Below are 25,319 nucleotides of genomic sequence, written 5' to 3' on the forward strand. Positions count from 1 at the left end.
TTGTAACCCCTCCCAGGCAATCTACTTTCTATGCTTGGTGGTGTGGGCTCTACCCCCGGCTCCAATTGCTTCTGGTTACCCGAGTAGACCTACCAGCCAAGGCTTTGTAGATTCTCCAGCTGGAGTTCTTTTGTTTCCCCCGGATGCTGTGAGAAACAAAGCCTGTCTACAGATGGATCTGGTCCACGTCCTGTAGCTAAGCTTTCCACTATAAGACTTAAAATGGTTCCTTTTCCCTCCCAGAGCCTGGAAAAAGGGGCGGAACCAAAACTTAACAATGATAGACAGGTCGTTGGCCCTATAATTGCAAACCAAGGGAAGCCACCTTACTGCAAAATGCATGGAACCTTGGAATATATGCAAACACTCAATAGAAAGAAAATGAAGCTGAAGCTCCTAGTACAGCCGTACCAGCACAATTACCTTTTCCTTATAATAGCCAGGTCAGATTGTATTATTCAGCAAGATCAAGGATGGAAGAAGGCCACCATATTGGCAATTTTCACAAAACATTTCTCCTTTCTAATATCGAGTTACAGAAAGGAGACAGAATACATTGAAACCCCCCAAAAGCTGTTAGTATCGATTTTGTTGGTGGCAGTAGTGTTAATGTTTTTTAAGCTGCTGGCTAGTGCTGTTTATCTTATTGTTATCTTCATGTGTCAAAAAGCATACAACTACCAAGAAACTATGTTTTCCTGGAAGGAAGAAACAACTCCAGGAATAAGGTCCCCCACTCCAAACCCGAACAAAAGAAGGAGGGGGCTGAAGGAAAGGAAAGGTCACATATAGTTGGGTACCTTTTTTATTTTTCTTAAAATCAGCTGGGAAATAATTTTCATATTTTACGACTGGCTTGTAAAGCCCCAATCTAAATAAACACCACAAACTGGCACACGTGATGGATGACTTGAATACTGAGAAGCCAGGAGGTCAATATTGGTCTGTCTGTCTGTGTGTGAAATAATGAAAGTTATAAATCTTTGGGGAGAGTGTGGGTTCTCTTGCCTCCCTCTTAAGTTTTGGGATTTGAAAATGAATAATTGTTTTTTTTTCCTATGGAAAAAATATTGCACTGACACCTGTTTGCATGGGCAACAAATATTCCCCTCGATCCAATTATAACTTGATTTTTAGGTGACTAGGGCAGTGTATACCACACTTATTGCTTATTGATGGCATCTTGTGCATATGCAGAGATCGCTTTCTTATTAAATGCCCTTCCAATAATAACATCAAAAACAAGACAGATCCCTGGTTAAATAAATCTTTGTTGACTGACTCTATGAGTTTTCATTGATTTTATTAATGTAGTACAGAGCTAAAAACAATAATCTTGATGCAAAAAGGCATCCACAGTTTTTCAAAGATAGTCCTGTGTGAAATACAAATGCCTTCTAGCATAGTTCAGCTTTAGAACTATAGCACAACCCCTGTATCCACGGAATATATAGTCTACCATTCATTCATTCATTCATTAGGTGATCCCTCGTTTTCCAAGGATGATTGTCTTCCAATATTCTTATGGGTCCGTATGTGGCTGTGGAGCCCTATTCTTGCTCTGCATCTTCTTCCGCAGTGAGGACATTGGTTTCCAGGTGGAAGGCGATCTCGGTCGGGGTTGGCTTAACGCACTTTCCTCTTGGCACGCTTCTCCCTTTCACCCTCCATTCGTGCCTCCTCAAATTCTGTAGCACTGCTGGTCACAGCTGACCTCCAGCTGGAGCGGTCAAGGGCCAGGTCTTCCCAGTTCCCAGTGTCTATGCCAGAGATTTTAAGGTTGGCTTTGAGCCCATCTTTAAATCTCCTTTCCTGGTCACCAACATTTTGTTTTCCGTTCTTGAGTTCGGAGTACAGCAGCTGCTTTGGGAAACGGTGGTCGGGCATCCGGACAACGTGGCCGGTCCAGCGGAGTTAATGGCGGAGGAACATCGCTTCAATGCTGGTGGTCTTAGCTTCTTCCAGCATGCTGACATTTGTCCGCTTGTCTTCCCAAGAGATTTGTAGGATTTTCCGGAGGCAGCGCTGATGGAATCGTTCCAGGAGTTGCATGTGACGTCTGTAGACAGTCCACGTCTCACAGGCATATAGCATTGTTGGGAGGACAATAGCTCTATAAACAAGCACCTTGGTATCCCTACGGATGTCCCGGTCCTCAAACACTCTCTGCTTCATTCGGAAAAATGCTGCGCTTGCAGAGCTCAGGCGGTGTTGTATTTCAGTGTCAATGTTGACTTTGGTGGAGAGGTGACTGCCAAGGTAACGGAAATGATCAACATTTTCTAACGTTACACCATTAAGCTGTATACAGTCTAAGAACCTCCATGAATACTTGAAACCTCCAAGAGATTCTTAGTTCTGAGAACCTCCATAAATACTTTACAACCACGGTAGATCAGTGGTTTTAAACTTGTGGGTCCCCAGATGGTTGGCCTTCGACTCCCAGAAATCCTAACTGGCTGGGATTACTGGGAGTTGTAGGCCAAGATACCTAGGGACCCACAGGTTGAGAACCACTGCTATCATAGCAAACCCTATATTTTAACTATATGCAGGTCAGGAAAATACAATAGAATCACACTGGAGGACCTAGAAAGGCCCACAAATACTTACGAGATAAATATTATTTTGACATACGGATAAGCAAAACCATGGATATAGAATCTGTGGATAAGGGTGTTGTACGATAGATGTGTTCATATGAAACTTCATGAAAGAAACACTTTAATTTATTCATGTTGCAAATTTATATATAGCTTGCTTACTTACTTAGGCGATCCCTCGTAGTCCAAGGATGATGGTCCTTCAAGTTCGGTGTCCTGGCAGTGGGTCCGTAGGTGACTGTGCAGCCCTATTCCTGACCTGCATCTTCTCCCACAGTGAGGGCATTGGTTTCCAGGTGGAAGGCGGTCCTGGTTGGGGTTGACTTGATGTGTCTTCCTCTTGGCACATTTCTCTCTTTCACCCTCCATTCATGCCTCTTCAAATTCTACAGCAGTGCTGGTCACAGCTGACCTCCAACTCGAGCACTCAAGGGCCAGGGCTTCCCAGCTCTCAGTGTCTATGCCAGAGTTTTTAAGCTTGGCTTTGGGCCCATCTTTCAATCTCTTTTCCTGCCCACCAACATTCCGTTTTCCATTCTTGAGTTTGGAGTAGAGCAACTGCTTTGGGAGACGGTGGTCGGGCATCTGGACAACATGACCAGTCCAGTGGAGTTAATGGTGGAACCATCACTTCAGTTGCTGGGATTTATAGTACACCTATAATCAAAGAGCATTCTGAACTCTATCAATGATCGAATTGAACCAAACTTGGCACACAGAACTCCCATGACCAACAGAAAATACTGGAAGGATTTGGTGGGTATTGACCTTGAGTTTGGGAGTTGCAGTTCACATCCAGAGAGCACTGTGGACTCAAACAATGATGGATCTGAACCAAACTTGGCACAAGCACTCAATACGCCTAAATATGAACACAGATGGAGTTTGGGGAAAATATACCTTGACGTTTGGTAGTTGTAGTCACTGGGATTCACGGTTCACCTACAATCAAAGAGCATTCTGAACTCCACGAACGACAGAATCGAGGCAAACTTCCCACAGAACCCAAATGACCAACAGAAAATACTCAAGGCCATCCAATCCAACTCCCCTCATCAGGGCAAGAAAACATAAAGTCCTCCTGATAAAGAGCCATCCAGCCATAGAGATAGATAGATAGATAGATAGAGATATGATTCAGACAGACATAGATTTGAAATGGACCCTTAAAGAAGGACAATGATATGTTGCATGTTCCAGGGTGGGCAGACCAGACACTCTCCACATCAACACTGACAAAGAAACAGCAAGAAATACTGTTTACCCACAAGCAGAAAGAAACTACATATATTAGAAACCAACACTTTCTCATTACTTTATTTTCCAGACTGGGCCACAGCAACGCGTGGCAGGGGACAGCTAATAAATAAATAAATTTCACAGGCACCAACTGGCTTAGCTTCATCGGTGTGGCTCCATTATATATTTTCAGAATCTGATCTGAATGCATTTCTGACCTTTAGTTTATCTAAAGAACATAATCACAGCGAATAACCACAGAACATGGCCGCAGGGAATGTTTCCTGGAACAAAACCAGAATTTGGACTTTCTAAATTACGACTGTTAGTAATATTCTTGATTGTGCCCACCCTGATACTAGGACATATGCAAAGCTTTATAGACTTCCAAAAGCTAGACTATATTTTGTCTCTTTTTTTTCCCTTGTCAGAATCCACAGCTCATAATCTCGAGAAAGAAGCTTCAAATGGCAGAGACCCAGCCATCTGGCACGTTGCCTTGAAAGTTGCTTGGGATATAAAGACTCCAGGATTGGCAATGCCGCTTCGCCAGGGAGACTGCTACTTTATGCTCGGTAAGATTCAGATCCAGAAACGCCATCCATTCTCTTCCTTCCATTCAACCCTCCTCACTCCTACGGTACCCCGAAAGTTACTGGGAAGAGGCTATAAAAGCAAGTATAATCCAAAACTAATGAAGGAGAGTAGTTGTGACTGTGGTACATAGGCATAGTCAAAGTACTATGTACTGTGAAGATAGACAAGGAATAGGTTCTAGCTTAGGAATGAGGATCTAGAAACCTGGATTCAGTAATAAGCAAAGTTCTTCAAGCAATTGGCTTTAGAAAAGGTAGGTGGCATTCTGGGAATAGATCAGAAAACCAGAAAACTTCCAATTATACCTACAAATAAAGAGACACATCTCAAGGTTGTGTGAAATGAAGTTTATTATTGAAAATATTTTGGATGAGGATATATTCCAAGACCCTCTGTGGAACCTGAAACCATGGATCATAGGAAACTATCTGACTAATTGGGCTAGAGACACACCATAGAATTGCACTGGAGGACCATATATATATATATATATATATATATATATAATTAAGACACAATATGAGGATTTAAAGATTGAATTGCAAAGACTGGCACAAGCCAGTCAAAGTGGTCCCAGTGGTGATCGGCACACTGGGTGCAGTGCCTAAAGATCTTGGCCTGCACTTAAACACAATTGGTGCTGACAAAATTACCATCTGCCAGGTGTAGAAGGCCACTGTACTGAGATCTGCACGCATTATTCATCGATACATCACACAGTCCTAGACACTTGGGAAGTGTCTGACGTGTGATCAAATGCAACGGCCAGAAGAGTGATCTTGTCTGTTGTGGACTCATCTTGTGGTGTTTCAAATCATCATCATCATCATCATCATCATCATCATCATCATCACCATCATTATTTATATCCTGCCACCATCTCCTCGAAGGGACTTGGGACGACTCATAAGGCACCCCAGGGTGAACATATAACATACAACAGGTAAAAATGGTACAAAAGTATAAAACAATTAACATAAAATTATAACAACAACCGCGGCCCCCCTCCGGTCAACGTATGTAGCATAAAATCAAAACAATACAATTTTAAAACAACAGAAGAGAAAACTAACTATTCACAAGGTACCAAGTGTCAGTTTCATATGGGCCCATTCAGCCTACTCAAGGCAAAGGCCTGTCTGAACATCCGTGTTTTCGGGTAGGAATGGAAGGATTGAAGGAAGGGGGCTAATCTAATCTCTTTTTGGTAGGGTATTCTAGAGCCGGGGGCCATCACAGAGAAGGCCCTTCTCGTGGTGCCATCACCGTCTCAAACATGGTTGGTGGGGATGAGAGAGAAGGCCTTCTCTGTGGTGGCCACTGGCTCTAGAATACCTTCCCAAAAAGAGATTAGAGATCTTTTTGGGAGGGTATTCTAGAGCCGGGGACCACCACAGAGAAGGCCCTCTCCCTCGTCCCCACCAGCCATGCTTGAGATGGTGGTGGGACCGAGAGAAGGGCCTCCCCTGTCAATCTCAGAGCCTGTGCTGGTTCAAAGAGATTTAGCCTTGAAGATAGGTTGGACCCAAAGCGTATAGGGCCACAAACCTAGAGAGGCCCACAAACTTTTCTGGGGAAGGGAATGTTTTTTGGAGTGCAGGCAAGTGAGCCCATGGATATTGAATCTGTGGATAAGGGGGAGAGGATACTGCCCTTTTTTGAAATCTATATATTTCAAAAAAAAAACTCAGAAGAATGAGTGTGCTTTTAGTATTAATTTTTTTTTTGCTCTTTTGCCCCTCAAAGAATTCCCAAAATCTTTTGAGCTCAAGTGCTAGAGAATATAATCAGACCTTTTGTTGCAGGGGGAAAGGGTGGATGTGAAGAGGTGTTAAAGATGAAATTGTAACAGTTAGTTCAAACACCTGCTTTTAAGCTTCTTCCTTTAAGAGTTTTTTTTCCTGGTGAATATCAAACAACACCTGGAATTGTTCAGTTTATGGTGAGAATGGATAATCACTTCTCTCTATTTGTTTTTCCAAAGGGTTAATTGGAAGAGATCTTGTTCCTTTCCTTGTATTTGTACAGAAGCTTTTTCTCCATGTGTGAAACCTGATCTTTACAGCTTAGGTGAAAGAGAAACACTTTAGTCTGATTTATGAAAATATACTTGTATGAATAGGTAACTTAGCTTCAACACTGATTTTCAGTATTTCACCAAAAGCAATGGCATAGCTACCACTGAAGTATAATAGGATTGCCAGGTCTGGTCTGATTATGTGCTGAGATTTCTATGCCAAAACTTGGAACGTAGGGATTTGTAATATCATACTAGATGGACCTTGGTGATGCTATGAGTGTGATGTTGCATAAAGAGGTGCCTGATACTATCATTAAGAAGAATACAGTAAGCCTCAGAATTGTTGCACTCCAGAACGGGAGACAGCAAAGCCTAGAGAAGACAATTATGCTGGGGAAAGTGGAAAGTAAAAGGAAGAGGGGCCGACCAAGAGCAAGAGCAAGATGGATGGATGGCATCCTTGAAGTGACTGGACTGACCTTGAAGGAGCTGGGGGAGCTGGGGGTGGTGACAGCCGACAGGGAGCTCTGGCGTGGGCTGGTCCATGAGGTCACGAAGAGTCGGAGACGACTGAACGAATGAACAACAACAGAACAGGAATAACCCTCTGTTGAGTAGGGAAAACAATCCTTTTATTGAAGATAAGTAAAAACAGCAAAGTAAAAAAGCACTGTAAAGGAATAGGTAAATCCAATTAGGTACGAAGATAAGCAGGAACAAATTAGCCAAGGTAGAGTTCAGCAATGTCCAAAAGCAAAGCCCACAAGTCTCTAACAAAATCCAAAGAACCAGAAAACATTGATCCAAGGCCTGAGTAGGTAATCACAAGAGACAGGAAACCAAACAGGAAACAAGAAATCTTTAAGCGTGACTCTTCCAAACAAGGCTTCTATGAGACAAGGACAAGGACTTAGCAGCATTCTAAATGATGCTTCATCTGGTAATATTTTCCATGCTTGGAACTTTAAACCTTTCCAAGCACTCAGAAACTGGTTTTGCTTTCCTTTAGCGGCCCTTATCTTTTTGTTTTGAAGCTGGCAGAATGCCGAACGCCTTGCTCGGCCTGTCTGTTTTGACTAATTTCTGCCCACCTATCTATATGCTCATTAGTCTCCACAGGTGCCGAGTTGTTTTCAAGCCCCAAATCCTGGGAACTCTCTGGAAGCAATTCAGGGAGTAAACCATCATCCCTATACCCTGTAGGAACATTCTCATGGGAAACTACACTTGGAACAGGTGTCTCTCTGTCATTCTCTGCATCGATATCACTGACCAAACCATTGCCATCTTGAATCTCATTTACATAATTCCCCACATCCAAAGCACTCTGATCCTGAAACACAATCACAGGCCGAACTCTAACAAGAATGAGCATTCGTCCTTTAAAATACATAATTCAAACTAAAAACGGCATGCACATACACATGAGAAGAATACAGGTTTAAGTCTCCCTTATCTTGAAATCTAACATCTGAGAGACTTGAGAAGTTTTATTTACCACCTGCCCATTTTGGGGAAGGGGGACTAGTCACACATCCAATGCTGAGTTTTTCCTTAGGGAGCTCTGATGGGGAAAATAGAATAATGAGAAAGTGGAGAGGACTCTACTTACACAACATTCTTATAAAAATGAGACACCAGGAATTGTTTTATGTCCCTTTTTACCTTTCCAAGGAGCGATTTTAGCAGAGTCCTGGTTACTTCGTTAAAAGGACAGAAAGTTTGTTATCAGCCGAGAAGCATTTGAGACATCTTTTTTTTTAACAGGAGTTTTGTGTGAGCAAAGTCTTATCATCTTTCCCATCTTCTTTTCCCACTATCAGGAACATTTGAGGAAAAACTCTTTGGATGATGGATGTGTGACTAGCCCCCTTCCCCTTTCTATCATTCATTATGTGTAAGCAAATACAAGTTATCCAAAAAGTGGAAAAATCTGAGATCTGCAAAACTTCTGGTCCCAAGCATTTTGAATAAGGGAAACCGAATATATATATATCTCTGTGTGTTTATATCTCTGTGTGTGTGTGTTTATATATACACACACATAAATGCACATTTTCAATGCAGTCCTCTCAAACTGAGATTCTTTCATTTGCTGTTGACTGGAAAAGAAAGGACTAGCCCTGAGATGCTAAGAACCCTCCAGATCGTCTGGAAAGGCCTTGCTCTTGGTCCTGTCTTCATCACAATTATGGCTGGCGGGGACGAGAGACAGGGCCTTCTCAGTGGTGACCCCTTGGCTATGGAACGCCTTCCCTAAAGATATCAGATCGGCCCCCTCCCTTCTAACATTTCGGAAGAGAGTCAAGACTTGGCTCTTTGAGCAGGCATCATACAGGGAGCATACTACCCCCCTGTTATGTCAGCTCCACTAGCTGCCGATCCAGTTTCGAGTGCAATTCAAAGTGCTGGTTTTGACCTACAAAACCCTATATGGCTCCGGTCCAGCGTACCTGTCTGAACGTATCTCCTTCTACGTCCCACCTCGGAGTTTAAGATCTTCTGGGGAGGCCCTGCTCTCGGTCCCACCTTTATCACAAGTGAGACTGGTGGGGATGAGGGACAGGGCCTTCTTGGTGGTGGCCCCTCACCTGTGGAATGCACTCCCCGGGGAAATTAGGTCATCAACATCCCTCCTCTCTTTCAGAAGGAAGTTAAAAACCTGGATATGGGACCAGGCCTTTGGGTAAGCTGGCGGATGGATAAAAGACAATGACGACCAGAGTAGGAAAGGACAATGACAATGCTGGATGGATTATGGATTTATGAATTGGCGAACCTTGACCACAAGATGATTTTATTGCTGCTATTGTATTAATTTGATTGTTTTAAGTAGTTATAACTGTTGATGTTATATTGTATTTTGTATATTGTATTAAGTGAACTGTTGGGCATCGAATTGTGCCTTTTGTAAGCCGCCCTGAGTCCCCCCCTCGGGGGTTGAGAAGGGCGGGGTAGAAGCACTCCAAATAAATAAATAAATAAAATATTTCCAAATACAGTGTAATAGACATAGGAAAATGGAATGGTTGGACGATGTGATTAGACAATGGTTTTGATAGGAGACCTTAATGTTCATGTTTCTATTGATTTTGTTATGGTTTTATTATCCGATTGTTTTTATTGTATTGAAATTGTATTTTATGGTCTTGGCACCAATTGTAAACCGCCCAGAGTCTCCCAGGGGCTGAGAAGGACGGTATATAACTATAGTAAATAAATAAATAAGTAAGAACTTTATTGGAACAGGAAGACACTGTCCTTTGGCCATTGAGTACCTCCTTCTGAAACCTAGTTTCCCCTGATTCTTGGCATGACAGTGATCAGGCTTATCAGGCTGATTTGGATGTCTTGCCCAGGAGCCCCATCCACCATGCTATACTATATTATGGAACTTCTGCTGCAAAAATGACAGAGGAGTAGGATGCAATATATCTGAAGCACGTGGACATGTCTTAGTTGATCCCGCCTGTTGTACTTTCGCAGCATGGCTAAGTCAAGTTGTCATGGTCTTGGCACTAAATTGAAATCCTCTCCTTTCTCCTCCCATAGACCCTCCATCCTCCCACTCTTCTAGAAGTAGCCATGACTAGGTTTTGCTAACAGATTTACAATGATCACTAATTTTTCTGACCGTGACTTCAGAACACAATGAAGCAAAACACACTCTGGGGCTGTTCAAAGAGAGAAGTCTGAAGTTCACCACAGCTGTTTCCTATACATCAAAAGTTGCTTGAAAGGTTAGGGGGTTTACACTTGGTTTGGAGATGACTTCAGCAGCCCTTTTTTTTACAGGCAGGGAAGGGAGGTCGGCTTGGGCAAGGGATTGAACAAATTATAGTTCAAGGAGCATCGGGACTTTTTTTTATTAACCAGAAATTGGGAGCACACATTTAGTATGGATGGGCTATGGTTGAGGGAACGGTAACATTAAATAAATAAATAAAAACCTTCCATATGTATAGTCTGGTTCATTCCTATTTCCTTCCAGTTCATTTCCCTCTGAAATTTGACCCCTCCATTTGATCTCTGTACTTGCTGTATCTTTATTTGCTAAGACCCTGAGCCTCTGAAAATTATTTGTTGTTGCCAAACTTTGATCATGTGAAGTTTGGTAAATCTGCTACATCTTGTTCAATTGTCTGCTAATTAATCATAAGGGGCTTCTCTCCTCCTCCTTTCTCTCCCTGCTTTGTGCATTCTTCTTCTGGTTCTTACAGAATGATGCCTTATTATGCTTATTCGCACTCTACGGTGGCTCATATTTTTGTTTTACATCTGCCAAGTGAGAGGAAAGTTTGCCCAACCCCTGCTTTCTGTTTCCAACAGTGGCAAACCAGATGTCTTGTTGAAAGCCTGGAGAACCTCAAGTGCTGGGGCCAAATATACCAATGTGTCCTTTTGGGGTCCTCCAGAGTCCCACATTCCCTTCCTCATTACAGTGTGGAACCTTCAAAGCTTTAATGAGGAGCGGCTTAAGGAGCTGGGCATGTTTAGCCTGAAGAAGAGAAGGTTAAGAGGAGATATGATAGCGATGTATAAATATGTGAGAGGAAGCCACAGGGAGGAGGGAGCAAGCTTGTTTTCTGCTTCCCTGGAGACTAGGACACGAAACAGTGGCTTCAAACTACAAGAAAGGAGATTCAATCTGAACATGAGGAAGAACTTCCTGACTGTGAGAGCCGTTTAGCAGTGGAACTCTCTGCCCCAGAGTGTGGTGGAGGCTCCTTCTTTGGAAGCTTTTAAACAGAGGCTGGATGGCCATCTGTCAGGGCTGATCTGAATGCAATATTCCTGCTTCTTGGCAGGGGGTTGGACTGGATGGCCCATGAGGTCTCTTCCAATTCTTTGATTCGATGATTCTATCTATGATTTTGTGTGTATTTTTTCATTGGTCCAATAAAGATACCAATGCTTTGTGGATTTTGGAGGTGGTTCCATTACAGTCTTGTTTTGGTGGTTTCTCAGACTTTTAACTGAATTTTAGCCATATTGAAAAGTTGACTGGCCTCTTCTAAAATTTGATTGCTAGCAGGAAGAGATTTAAGCAAAAATAACATTATTTTTGGCCATCAAGAAGTTTCTACAGCCTCATACAATTGACTGTACTGGCCAAAATATCTGTAAATTATACCCAAACATCTGGAGCATGAGAGGTTCCTCAAGCCTGATTTAGAGAAAGACCACGAAGGCAATAGTACCCTATGATTCTTCTTTTGCAGAATCTGCTCTTTGGAGATGCATTACTATCTAGTGTAGTGTTTCTCAACCTTCCTAATGCCACAACCCCTTAATACAGTTCCTCATGTTGTGGTGACCCCCAACGATAACATTTTCGTTGCTACTTCAGAACTGTAATTTTGCTACTGTTATGAATCGGTATGTAAATATCTGATATGCAGAATGTTTTTTCATTCACTGGACCACATTTGGCACAAATACCCGAGACACCCAAATTTGAATACCGGTGGGGGCGGGGAGGATTGATTTTCTCATTTGGGAGTTGTAGTTGCTGGGATTTATAGTTAACCTACAATCAAAGAGCATTCTCAACTCCACCAACTATGGAACAGAACTCCTGTGACCAAGAGAAACTGAACAAATAAACAACAATTGGTGGGCACTGATGTTCAGTTTTGGAGTTGTAGTTCACCTACCTCCAGAGAGCACTGTGGACTCAAATAATAATGGTTCTGGACCAAACTTGGCACAAATACTCCATATGCCCAAATGTGAACACTGTGGAGTTTGGGGGAAAATAGACCTTGACATTTGGAGTTGAAGTTGCTGGAATTTATAATTAATCTAAAATCAAAGAGCACTCTGAACCCAGCCCATAAGGGATCTGCACCAAACTCAACATGCTACCTACATGGCCAACTGATTACTAGTGGGGTTGGCGGGGGGGCTGTTTTTGAATTTTGGGAGTTGTAGTTAACCAACACCAAAAAGAAAGAGAAGGACAGGCAGAGACATATCCAGCGTTCTCTGCCAAAAGGGTTCCTAAGACCATCAGAAATATTTATGTTCTGATGGTCTTTGGTGACCCCTCTGAAACCCTCTCGCGAGCCCCTCAAGGGTCCTGACCCCCAGGTTGAGAAACACTGATTTAGCTCATATAGCATAAGACAAATCTGAAAGCTTTGGCCTTCCAGATGCTTTTGCTTACAGAGCTCATTGGCCACACCTAGCATGATCAATGTTCATGGATTATGAGAGTTGTAGGCATAAACATCTGCATGGAGAACATGGAGAACATGTACAGTGTCACAGGTGAATGTCTATCTCATACATTTCTGTGGTTGTGTGATGTGCCCTCATTGTGTTTATTTATTTATTTATTTATTTATTTAGTACGCTTGTATACCGCCAATATCTCAGCCTAACGGCGACTCATTGCGGTTTACAACAACATTAAAACAACAATATTCCAATTAAAAATAAAACACAAACATATACATTCCACAGTATTGGGCCACCAATACAGACCAATGCATCTCTTAATTTAATCATGATCCTATTTCGTTGTCAGTAATTGCCGGTCCTAGGTCGAAAATTCCTTGCATCGGGTTAACCGAATGCTTGCTCAAACATCCATGTTTTCAGTTTTTTACGAAATACCATCAGTGAAGAGGCTGATCTTATCTCTATAGGGAGGGCATTCCAAAGCCGAGGGGCCACCACAGAAAAGGCCCTATCTCTCGTTCCCGCCAACCGCACCTGTGAAGCCAGAAATGACCTTCAGTTAGCTTAGGATAAGCGATAGGGAATGGAACAGGGAAACCTAATAAAGCTTATGGCACATGTATGTTGTTAATGTCCTAGAGTCACTGTATTGGGGAAAAGTTGAGATAAAAACAGACGAATAAAGATTGAACTTAGATGTCCTGATTGAGAAACTGCATCTCCACTTTTTGCCACTTTTTGCCCTTCTCCATGATTGACCATAATTCCTCATTGTGTATTCCCAGATGATTTGAATATGACCCACCAGCACTGTGTCCTGGCTGGCCAGCAGCCCCGATTCAGCTCTACCCATAGAGTGGCAGAGGTGAGTATGAGAGGGTTGGGTTGCCATTGCAATGATTGTGATTGTCACCACCATCATCCTTCTCTTCCCTTTTCTCCACCTACTTTTCTGCTCTACTTTCAAAGGTAGTCCAACCCACCCAATCTGCATAACGGTTGTCCTTCTTTTAGGGCAATAAAAAACAACATCATTATCATCAGCGTCTTCTAGTTAAATAGCATTGTCAAGTGATTCCATTTCCTATTTCTGTTGCTCTGAATTTGTGAATGCTTGCTCATATAACCATATCTTGACTTGTCTCTGAAATATTAGGAGTGAAGGAGCCGATCTAATCTACTTAGGGAGGGCGTTCCATAGCCAAGGGGGCACCACAGAGAAGGTCCTGTCTCTCGTCCCCGCCAAACGTGCTTTTGATGAAGGCAGGATCGAGAGCAGGGCCTCCTGGACGGTCTTAAAGTTAGTGTACTTATGTTAGTGTACTTACTTAGGCGATCCCTCATAGCCAGAGGATGATGGTCCTCCAAGTGTAGTGTCATAGGTGGCCATGGAGCCCTATTCTTGATCCACATGTTCCCTGCAGTGAGGACATTGGTTTCCAGGTGGAAGGTGGTCCCAGTCAGGTTTGGATTGATGTACCTTCCTTTTTGCACATTTCTCCTTTTGTGCCTCTTCGAATTCTGCAGCACTGTTGGTCACAGCTGACCTCCACTTAGCGTGCCAGGGCTGCCAGTTCTCAATATCTATGCCACAGTTTTTAAGATTGGCTTTAAGTCTATCTTTAAATCTCTTTTCCTGTCTACCAACATTACATTTCCTGTTCTTAAGTTGGGAGTATAGTAACTGGTTTGGGAGGCGGTGATTGGGCATTCGGACAACGTGGCCAGTTCAGCGGAGTTGATGTTGTAGGAGCATCGCTTCAGTGCTGGTGGTCTTTGCTTCTTCCAGCACGCTGTAATAATAGTAATAGTATAATTAGAATATTCTCATGCTTATATTAGCTTCTTCGAATTCTGCAGCACTGTTGGTCACAGCTGACCTCCACTTAGTGTGCCAGGGCTACCAGTTCTCGATATCTATGCCACAGTTTTTAATGCTGGCTTTAAGCCCATCTTTAAATCTCATTTCCTGTCTACCAGCATTACGTTTCCTGTTCTTGAGTTGGGAGTAACTCCCAAAGTAGTTACTCCCAAAGTAACTGCTTTGGGAGGTGGTGACTGGACATTCGGACAACATGGCCAGTTCAGCAGAGTTGATGGCATAGGATCATCACTTCAGTGCTGGCGGTCTTTGCTTCTTCCAGCACGCTGTAATAATAGTAATAGTATAATTAGAATATCCTCATGCTTATATTAGCTTAAGAGCGGTTTAAATGTCTCTTAAAAGGCACGTTATTTGTACTTTGCCGTGAAGACGGGACTCTCTGACCTTTTGCCAGTGTGTTATCCTGATATTAAAATGCACATGTACTTATGCAGACGAGAAAAAAGGAAAGGAAAAGAAAAGTTCTTCCTTTTTAGAAGCTCTTCCTTTGTTTTTATAAACCTTTGTGACCTCACATAATATAGTATGGAAATGTTAAATACAAAGAATTAGAACACCAAGGGGTCCTTTTCTCAAGGTTATTCCTGGAGATTTGGCTGCCCTTATAAATATTTAAACTGAAACGTTTTGATACAGGCTCTTCCTTGTGCTTCTTGAAAGGAAAGTCTGATTTTATGTTGTGTGTGTTCTTCTGATACAGAAGGAAGTTGTGTGTAAGGGGAGGATCGGCTGTCCAGTAATTACAGCCTGCGACACATTTTTTTTTTTGTTTTGAGCATTTTTCTACATCTTCCACCCCCGAGTGATATATCTTGACCCCACTTCATTAGGCAGAATATTCTAACACGCCGTAATGAATAAAGATGAACAAGACATTTTAATCCACAGTCCTCACATTGAAACCAATTATACTTCAATAGACTAATGTTTCCAAATTTTAACTCTTCAATTAAAAAATGGGTTGTTGTAGGTTTTTTCAGGCTATATGGCCATGGTCTAGAGGCATTCTCTCCTGACGTTTTGCCTGCATCTATGGCAAGCATCCTCAGAGGTAGTGTGGTCTGTTGGAACTGGGAAAAGGGGTTTATATATCTGTGGAATGACCAGGGTGGGACAAAGGACTCTTGTCTGCTGGAGCTAGGTGTGAATGTTTCAACTGACCACCTTGATTAGCATATAATGGCCTGAGCAGACTTTTGTTGAGAGGTGATTAGATGTCCTTGTTTGTTTCCTCTCTGTTGTTGTGCTGTTGTAATTTTAGAGTTTTTTAATACTGGTAGCCAGATTTTGTTCATTTTCATGGTTTCCTCCTTTCTGTTGAAATTGTCCACATGCTTGTGTATTTCAATGGCTTCTCTGTGTAGTCTGACATGGTGGTTGTGAGAGTGTTCCAGCATTTCTGTGTTCTCAAATAATATGTTGTGTCCAGGTTGGTTCATCAGGTGCTCTGCTATGGCCGACTTCTCTGGTTGAAGTAATCTGCAGTGCCTTTCATGTTCTGTAGACTTGTCCACAGCTGCATGGCACAGGGTAGACTATATGCTAGTCAAGGTGGTCAGTTGGAACATTCACACCTAGCTCCAGCAGACAAGAGTCCTTTGTCTCACCCTGGTCATTCCACAGATATATAAACCTTTTTTCCCAGTTTCAACAGACCTCACTACTTCTGAGAATGCTTGCCATAGATGCAGGCGAAACATCAGGAGAGAATGCCTCTAGACCATGGCCATATAGCCCGAAAAAACCTACCACAACCCAGTGATTCCAGCCATGAAAGCCTTCGACAATAAATTAAAAAATGCTTTCTAAGCCACATTGAGTCTCTTGGTGGTAGAAAGGCAGGGTATAAATTGAACAAATAAATAAATGTAAAGCAAAATCCAAAGGTATATATTGAAGTTGATTCCATGGCAGTTAAAGTGGTGTCAAACTCCATTAACTGTACATTGTAGAGGCATCCTTGGTCTGTTGATATAGCCTTCAAGAACAGTGGTCAGTCCAGTGTGGGGATAAGAGTTGCTTTATGGAGGAATGAATATTCATCCATCCATATCGAATACATGCAGACATATACAAATATATATCACCATACATAAGGTAAAGGTAATGGTTTCCACTGACATTAAGTCTCGTCGTGTCTGACTCTGGAGGTTTGTGCTCATCTCCATTTCTAAGCCAAAGAGCTGGCGTTGTTTGTAGACACCTCCAAAGCCATGTGGCCAGCATGACTGCATGGAGCACCGTTACTTTCCTGCAGAATTAGTACCTATTGATCTACTCATATTTGCATGTTTTCGAACTGATAGTTTGGCAGAAGCTGGGGCTAACAGTGGGAGCTCACCCCACTCCCCGGATTCAAACCAACAACCTTTTGGTCAGCAAGTTCAGCAACTCAGTGGTTTAACCCGCTGTGCCATCAAGGGCCCCCCATACATAGATATCTCTATTTATGTACCCTATACAGTAGACACAAACACTCAGTATTATTTATTTATTTATGTATTTATTTACGACATTTAAATGCCGCCCTTCTCACCCTTCTCAGAGCGGCTTACAAGATATACATACAATGTTTTATATTATTAGCATTGTACAATATCAGTATTATATATTACTATATTGTACTATACCATTATATTTAATATTATTAGTAATATTATATGTGATATACAATTAATATAACCATATTAATTCTACCTAACTAGGGTCAAAGGGCTTTGGGTTGGTTTCACATGCCCATTCAATTTTGTTTTAAGTTACCTCTTCTTTCTGTCTCCACAAATTGTGGCAGTGCTCTCAAGGGACTCTGACATATATTATGGAACGATGCAATGCAGCACTTGAGAACTTGCATACTGATGCTGAGTCGAGATGCCCATCTTTGAAATCGCTGGATGTCAGAGATATAAAGAGAACGGGAGAAACACATAATGAGGTAAGAGGAGCTTGCATTTGTGGTGCTTCATTCACTTGGAGAAGGTTGTAGCTAAAACATAGGACAACCATAACTCAATAGAACAGTGGTTCCCAACCTGTGGTCTGTGGACCACCAGTGGTCGGCAAGAACTAAATTATGATCTTCGGCCTCACTGTTACTACTCTCTTGCAACGAGAGCAACTGGTCTCATGAAACCCTCTTTTAGTGCCGAGGCTTTCTAAATATGGTTTTCTGTAGGAAAGCAGATGGTGACTACTTGATGTTATATGTTCTGTATCAGAAACTAGAGCTGATGTGGTCTATCCAATGCAGTTTTCTGAATCAGCACCCCAAATAACCAAACTAAATCTAAAGTTGACCAAAAACCCTTTTGGTACTAATGTTGGAGAGTGGTCCCTGGTCAAAGTGGTCCCTGGTCAAAGTAGTCCCTGGTCAAAGTTGGCCCTGGTCAAAGTGGTCCCTAATCAAGTGAACCCTGGTCAAAGTGGTTCCTGGTAAGTGGTCCCTGGTCAAGTGGTCCCTGGACAAAGTGGTTCCTGGTCAAGTGGTCCCTGGTCAAAGTAGTCCCTGGTCAAAGTGGTCCCTGGTCAAAGTGGACCCTGGTCAAGTGATCCCTGGTCAAATGGCCCCGGTCAAAGTGGTTCCTGGTAAGTGGTTCCTGGTCAAAGTGGTCCCTGGTCAAAGTGGTCCCTGGTCAAGTGGTCCCTGGTCAAAGTGGTCCCTGGACAAAGTGGTTCCTGGTCAAGTGGTCCCTGGTCAAAGTAGTCCCTGGTCAAAGTAGTCCCTGGTCAATGGTCCCTGAACAAAGTGGTCCCTGGTCAAGTGGTCCCGGTCAAAGTGGTACCTGCTCAAAGTGGTCCCTGGTCAAAGTAGTCCTTGATCAATGTGGACCCTGGTCAAGTGATCCCTGGTCAAATGGCCCCGGTCAAAGTGGTCCCTGGTCAAAGTGTTCCCTGTTCAAAGTAGTCCCTGGTCAAAGTAGTCACTGGTCAAGTGGTCCCTGGTCAAAGTGGTTCCTAATCAAGTGGTCCCTGGTCAAAGTTGTCCCTGGTCAGGTGGTCCTTGGTAGAAAAAAAAAAAGGTTGGGAACCACTGCAGTAGAGGATGCTACATTGAATGCTAAATGTCTCAAGTTCCTTCATAGCATTTATAGAGTCAGTAAGAAGCTCATCCCAACTCTTTCCTACTCCATCTTTGTGCATTATTTTTATGGCCTTCCATTTGTACCTCTGAATCAAAACAATTGGCTCTCTTCTGCACATGGACAGCAACTTGTCCATTTAGGGACTTTCAGTCACCCTCTCTATCTATTCTAAGGTTTTGTCAGTATGAGGGTTAATTCCATTTGATATGAGATGCCCCTCCCCATGATAAATCTCATCTTTGCCACACATGTGGCCCACTTCTCTGTGGTTTACGTTGCTGCAGAGACACGTTTCCTTTCTCAGTGATGGGTGTAAACGGGAAGCCTAGACATCTGCAGTGTTAATACAGATCTTTGATTCTTCCTTTAAAAAAAAAGGAAAAGAAAAGAAGAAAAGAAAAAGACCGCATGCCTTTTGTACACTAATTATAGGGTAACGTTTGGAAGGTTCATGGCCTAATACGACTGGTATGTTGTTAATCTGCAAGGCATATGTTTGAAGAAAATCTCAGTTTTACATCCCGAATCCTAGAGATATTGCAGTGCTTTAACAAGATTTTCAAGGGTATGGGAAATTTTGCAGCTAAGAACAAAAGAAATAATGTAAAAGTAAGCTGTTTGTCTCTGTCTCATACACATAGACATACTTAGAAATAAAATGAGTCTTTGTTTTCTTCTCCAGTCTTGTTATACAGTTGTACAGGTCCAACCTCTGAATGCCATCCCAAACACAACCAGTCTGGCCTTATCTGGAAATCTAAGTTATTATTATTATTATTATTATTATTATTATTTTCAAATATTTGTACCTCGCCCTTCTCAACCCAATTCACAAAATAAGCTCAGCACCTTGGATATAGCTTTCAAAATAGATTCAGTGTCCTGCTGACTCTTGAGCTGCCAACCACCATAGGTGTCGTCTATGATAGTGGTTCTCAACCTGTGTGTCCTCAGATGTTTTGGCCTTCAACTTTCAGAAAATCCTAACAGCTGGTAAACTGACTAGGATTTCAGGGAGTTGTAGGCCAAAACACGTGGGGACTCACAGGTAGAGAACTATCATGTATCATGTTCTGCAGTTGATGGTGGTTGGTGGTGGTAGGCCTAGCAGTTGGTGATGGAAGGGTTAATGTAAGTCTTAGTTCTAAAGGGTTGAGTAATCTGTAAGTAAGAGTTCATGGGTGAAAGCAATTAAGGGTGGAGGTATGCAAGAGATAGGTTGCAGCTGGGTGCTTCTGGATATAAGGAGCTAGTCTTGGGACTGATCTTTGGGAGAAAAGTGTTTGTTTTATCTTGGTGGTAGATGCTGCTGGTTTCCCCCCAGGTTTCTGGATTTTCAGTGTCCTGACTTGTCTCCTGAACCTTTGGAATCCTAGAACCTTGAATCTTGGACTGGCTTTTGACTGGGGTATAGATTTCTGATCTCTGGATTTTTTTTATTGAACTCTCGGCGTTTGACAACGGGAATGGACCTTTTGACTACGGAGTTATCTTGAACCTGTATCAGTGTTTGCTGTTTTTGTTTTTATATTCTGTGGCTGAGTGAAGTCTTTATGTTTTATATTTTGGACTATTAAAACAGCCAGAAAGTAAGTGCTGTTTTAATTAAGTTGTTTTATACAAACAGAGTGATTGTTTGATTCATCTCTACCTGAATAAGCCAGAGCCTTGGCAATGTGACAACAACCACTGGTCTATGAGAAAACAATGACATGAAATGAGTGCTCTTCCCCAAAGTGTGTACCCCTTCCTACAAATAAATATTGAATAATAGATTTGCCAGATTCAGGCTATTGCTGTTAGCAGAAAAGTGAAGTATTTCTAACTCTCTCTGTATGGGTGTCTATGAAGCACAGAACTCTGTGTACAGTCTTCCTTGCAGAAATTGGACCCATATAATAGAAATTGCTACTCTTCTGTGCATGCATCTTTGTGCCTAGCATGTCAGTCCTTGTTTCCACGTCCCCCCTCCCAACTTTCCATTGACACTGAAGGATTGGCCAGTCCATCTGCAAATTGCATTTGGCTGTACTTGGATCCTGCTACTTGATACCCTTTGACTCGAACACAATAATATACTCTTGATTTGAACTTGATTGAACTGTAGAGGGGAAAGATCATATATGGGTGGACTGTTTCATGGAGAACATAATCAAAAAAATCATAGATGAGCAGACCTGTCTCCTACTCCTGTTCTAGGGTTGAAAAAGCTGCTTGAAATATTTGGTCGACATTATGTGTTGTCATCAAAGAGCGGAATAAGGTTATTCTTGTAACCGCCGGGTGACTTGGTTGAGTTAGTGCGTTCTATGCAACAACCAAGAAGAAGAAGCAATAGCCCACACTGTGGTTACAGAATGAATTAAGTTTACCCCTTCAAGCAATCGGGGGATTGTGTGGTCACTGGTAATTCACCTTGAAATATGTGATCTGGCACTGCAGAATAAAGGCTGAGTGGTTGATGTGGCCAAATACTTGAAGCAGATTTATTCAGCTGATGGAATTTGTCTAGAATGGTTCTCCTAGACAGTTGGAGAAAAAGCACTCATGGGTGAATGCCTTGAAATGGGGAAAAGAAAACACATCTGCCAAGCTAGATGGGTAGGTCAAGGAGAATACAAAAATCTTTTTGGCACAGAAGCAAACTTGAGCATTGTGTTCGTTATTGATTGCTGTGGTTACAATCCTATCCTTTCTGTCTTCCATTAAGCTCAAGGCCCAAGTTCTGTCTTTGAGGAAATGTTTTGGCATGTGTCATCGATTGCTTCTTTTTGGCATTCCACTCTGTCCCAATCCATTTGAAGGGAATGCCACTGTCTTCAGCTGAAGTTGTTGGGAATAGTGTGCTGGTGAAGTGAAAGCAGAGCACATCGTCCAAACCACAGTCAACTGATGCTGCTGCCTTCTTTGCATCCATCCTATGGAAGAAGCAATATTGAATGTGGGTCTGCTTTCTGTGACTAAGTATGGTGCAGTAGTCTGGGCACTGGCCTATGACTCCAGAAACCAGAGTTTGAATCCATGCTCTTCCATGGAAACCCATTTAATGGCCCTCAGCAAGTCACCAGGAGGCAAATACAACTCTCCTCCCACAAATCTTGCCAAGGAGACCACATGATACATTCACATTAAGTTCACCATAAATCAGAAACAACTTGAAGGCATTGTTGAAGGCTTTCATGGCTGGAATCACTGGGTTGTTATAGGTTTTTTGGGGGGTATATGGCCATGTTGTAGAGGCATTCTCTCCTGATGTTCCACCTGCATCTATGGCAAGCATCCTCAGAGGTTGTGACACCTCTGAGGATGCTTGAGACCTCACAACCTCTGAGGATGCTTGCCATAGATGCAGGTGAAACGTCAGGAGAGAATGCCTCTAGAACATGGCCATATACCCCCAAAAAAACCTATAACAACCAAACTTGAAGGCACATAGCAACAAAATGCTTTCTGAATGAGATGGGTAGCAGAATGGCTGGCACTTACTAATAATTTTGATTTTTAAACCATTATGGATGTGTGTGTGTGTGTGTGTGTGTGTGTGTCCTGCTTTACTTCCAGTAGTGTACAGGTCTCTCATTCTCTGCAATAACAACCCTGGTGTCTTGAAACAGTTGCCCATAAATTTCCTAACCACTGCTTGGCAGCTTTGTTGCTTTTAACCCTGCTTCTTGGCGACTAGCTATTCTGACCTTGGACTGACTATGATTTACGACTCTATTTTACTGGCTTTGTTTATCTGGACTACTGACTTGCGGAATGACTTCTGGACTGTCTGACAACCACTCTATTGCTTCTTCCTTCATTCTGCTGGTTTTAATGTGACTGGCCTGAATTGCATTAACTCCTCAAGAGTTTTTGTACTCCAATCTCCTGGTTCCTGGGTCACTTGCTGACTGGAACATTAGATAGCCAGTATCCTAATCTTTGCATAACTCTTTTACAGTCCAGAGTTAAACTGGAACAGGTTTGCTACCCCAGTGACTTTGAAGTGAGCAGCTATTGTTTGATGTTCTCCAGCATCAGGATCAGCTATCAATGGTCACTTTAGAGAAACAGTGTTTTGGGATTGCTGGGCTCAGACCAATGATTGATAGCATTTGCCATAGTGGTAATCTACTGGTTTTGACCTATAAAACCCTATACAGCTCCGGTCCAGCGTAACTGTCCGAAGGTATGTTCTTCTACATCTTACCTCGGAGTTTAAGATCTTTTTTGGGGGACCCTTTCTCTCAGCCCCACCTCTGTCTCAAAGACATTTGGCGGGGACGAGGGGCAGGGCCTTCTTGGTGGTGGCCCCCCACCTGTAGAACTCACTCCTCAGGGAAATTAGGTCATCATCATCCCTCCTCACCTTTAGAAATAAGGTAAAAACGTGGATGTGGGACCAGGCCTTCGGGTAATTAGACGGCAATGACAATTGACAATTTATTTATTATTGATTTATTTATTCAGAACTTTTATATCCCGTTCTTCTCAACCTCCGCAGAGGGACTCAGGCCAACTAACAACAGAAAATGCATACACAAGTAAACTAATAACATCATAACATCATAATACAGTAAAATACAAACAGAATAAATACATAAAGCCAAATCGACAAGATAAAATCACATTTTACAATGTTGACAATGGCTTGGAAATGGATTATGGATAAGTTAAATGGAGTATTCAATCATGGTGTATGGCTAGATAAATGACCACCGAACTGGTAATAGCTCAGTGTACTGTAAGTATATTGGTTTAATGTTTAATATTTTAATGTTTTTATGCTTTTACTACTATATTATTGGTGTTTGTATTTTATTACTAGCCATCCCGGCCACGCGTTGCTGTGGCCCAGTCTGGTGATGTGGAAAATAATGAGAAGGTGGTTGATTTCTAATATATGTAATGTCTTGATGCTTGTGGGTAAACAGTATTTCTTGCTATTTCTTTGTCAGTGTTGATGTAGAGATTGTCTGGTTTGCCCACTCTGGAACATGAAACATATAATTGTCCTTCTTTAGGAGTCCTTTTCAAATCTATGATACTATATCTCTCTGTGTGTGAATCATATATATCTATCTATATCTATGGCTGAATGGTTCTTTGTCAGGAGGGCTTTGATTATGTTTTCTTGCCCCAGTGAAGCGAGTTGGACTGGATGGCCTTTAGTATTTTCTGTTGGTCATGGAGGTTCTGTGTGGGAAGTTAGGCCCAGTTCTATCATTGGTGGGGGCCAGAATGCTCTTTGATTGTAGGTTAACTACAACTCCCAGATGTCAAGGTCTATTTTCCCCAAACTCCATCTGTTTCCATATTTGGGCATATGGAGTATATGTGCCAAGTTTGGTCTATATCCTTCATTGTTTGAGTCCACAGTGCTCTCTGGATGTTGATGAACTACAACACCCAAACACAAGGGCAATTCCCACCAAACCCTTCTAGTGGTTTCTGTTAGTCATGGAAGTCCTGTGTGCCACATTTGGTTCAATTCCATCATTGGTGGAGTTCAGAATGCTCTTTGATTGTAGGTGTACTATAAATCCCAGCAACGACACCTCCCAAGTGACAAAATATTTTTTTTGAGTGATGGTCACTCATTGTGTTAGTAGGTGTCTTGTGGCCAAATTTGGTGGCAATCTGTCCAGTATTTTTTGAGTTATGTTAATCCCACAAACGAACATTACATTTTTATTTATATAGATGCGGCGTCAAATTGTTGCCAATTGGAAGCCGCACTGAGTCCCCCCCCTTCCCAGGGGTTGACAAGGGTGGGGCAAAAGTGTTCTAAATAAATAAATAAATAAATAAATAAGCGATTCTTTGGATGTGGATGAATCTTCCCAGCTCTTGCTAAACACCAGCAACTCTTACTGCAATGGTGGTTGTTTGGAAAGGGGAATACTGGAGGTTTCTCCTACTAGGAGAGTTTGAATCATCCATGGCAATCTGGATTGTCAACATGTACTGAAAAGTACTTTGTTGATGGCATGGCTAGGCCACCATTGAGACAAAACTCAGGTAACCGTTTAGCACAGTGGTTCTCAACCTGGGGGTCGGGACCCCTGGGGGGGGGGTTGCGAGTGGGTGTCAGAGGGGTCGCCAAAGACCATCAGAAAACACAGTATTTTCTGTTGGTCAGGGGGGTTCTGTGTGGAAAGTTTGACCAGTTATATCGTTGGTGGCTCTATGATTGTAGGTGAACTATAAATTCCAACAATACAACTCCCAAATGTCAAGGTCTATTTCCCCCAATCTCCACCAGTGTTCACATCTGGGCATACTGAGTACTCATGCTAAGTTTAGTCCAGATCCATCGTTTGAGTCCACATTATCTGGAGGTGGCGCAGTGGGTTAAACCCCTGTGCCGTCAGGACTGAAGACCGACAGGTTGCAGGTTCGAATCTGGGAAGAGGTGGATGAGCTCCTTCTATCAGCTCCAGCTCCTCATGCGGGGACATGAGAGAAGCCTCCTACAAGGATGATAAAAACATCAAATCATCCGGGCATCCCCTGGGCAACGTCTTTGCAGACGGCCAATTCTCTCACACCAGAAGTGATTTTCTCCTGACACGACAATATATATATATATATGTAGGTGGGTGAACTACAACTCCAAAACTCAAGGTCAATGCCCACCAAACCCTTCCAGTATTTTTTTGTTGGTCATGGGAGTTCTGTGTGCCATGTTGGGTTCAATTCCATCATTGGCGGAGTTCAGA

General features: G+C 42.4%; 1 protein-coding gene across 1 annotated transcript in view; it reads left to right on the forward strand.

Annotated features, from left to right (window-relative positions):
- FTO (FTO alpha-ketoglutarate dependent dioxygenase) overlaps positions 1-25,319 on the forward strand; it is a 389,582-nt gene that overhangs the window by 90,600 nt on the left and 273,663 nt on the right. The window contains exons 4-6 of the mRNA XM_060787826.2: positions 4,274-4,417; positions 13,431-13,510; positions 17,322-17,465. Coding sequence (XP_060643809.2) covers positions 4,274-4,417; positions 13,431-13,510; positions 17,322-17,465 — 368 coding nt within the window. The remainder of the gene's footprint in view (positions 1-4,273; positions 4,418-13,430; positions 13,511-17,321; positions 17,466-25,319) is intronic.

The sequence above is a fragment of the Anolis sagrei genome, chromosome 8 (genome assembly GCF_037176765.1).
Source record: "Anolis sagrei isolate rAnoSag1 chromosome 8, rAnoSag1.mat, whole genome shotgun sequence".
Classification (NCBI taxonomy): domain Eukaryota; kingdom Metazoa; phylum Chordata; class Lepidosauria; order Squamata; family Dactyloidae; genus Anolis; species Anolis sagrei.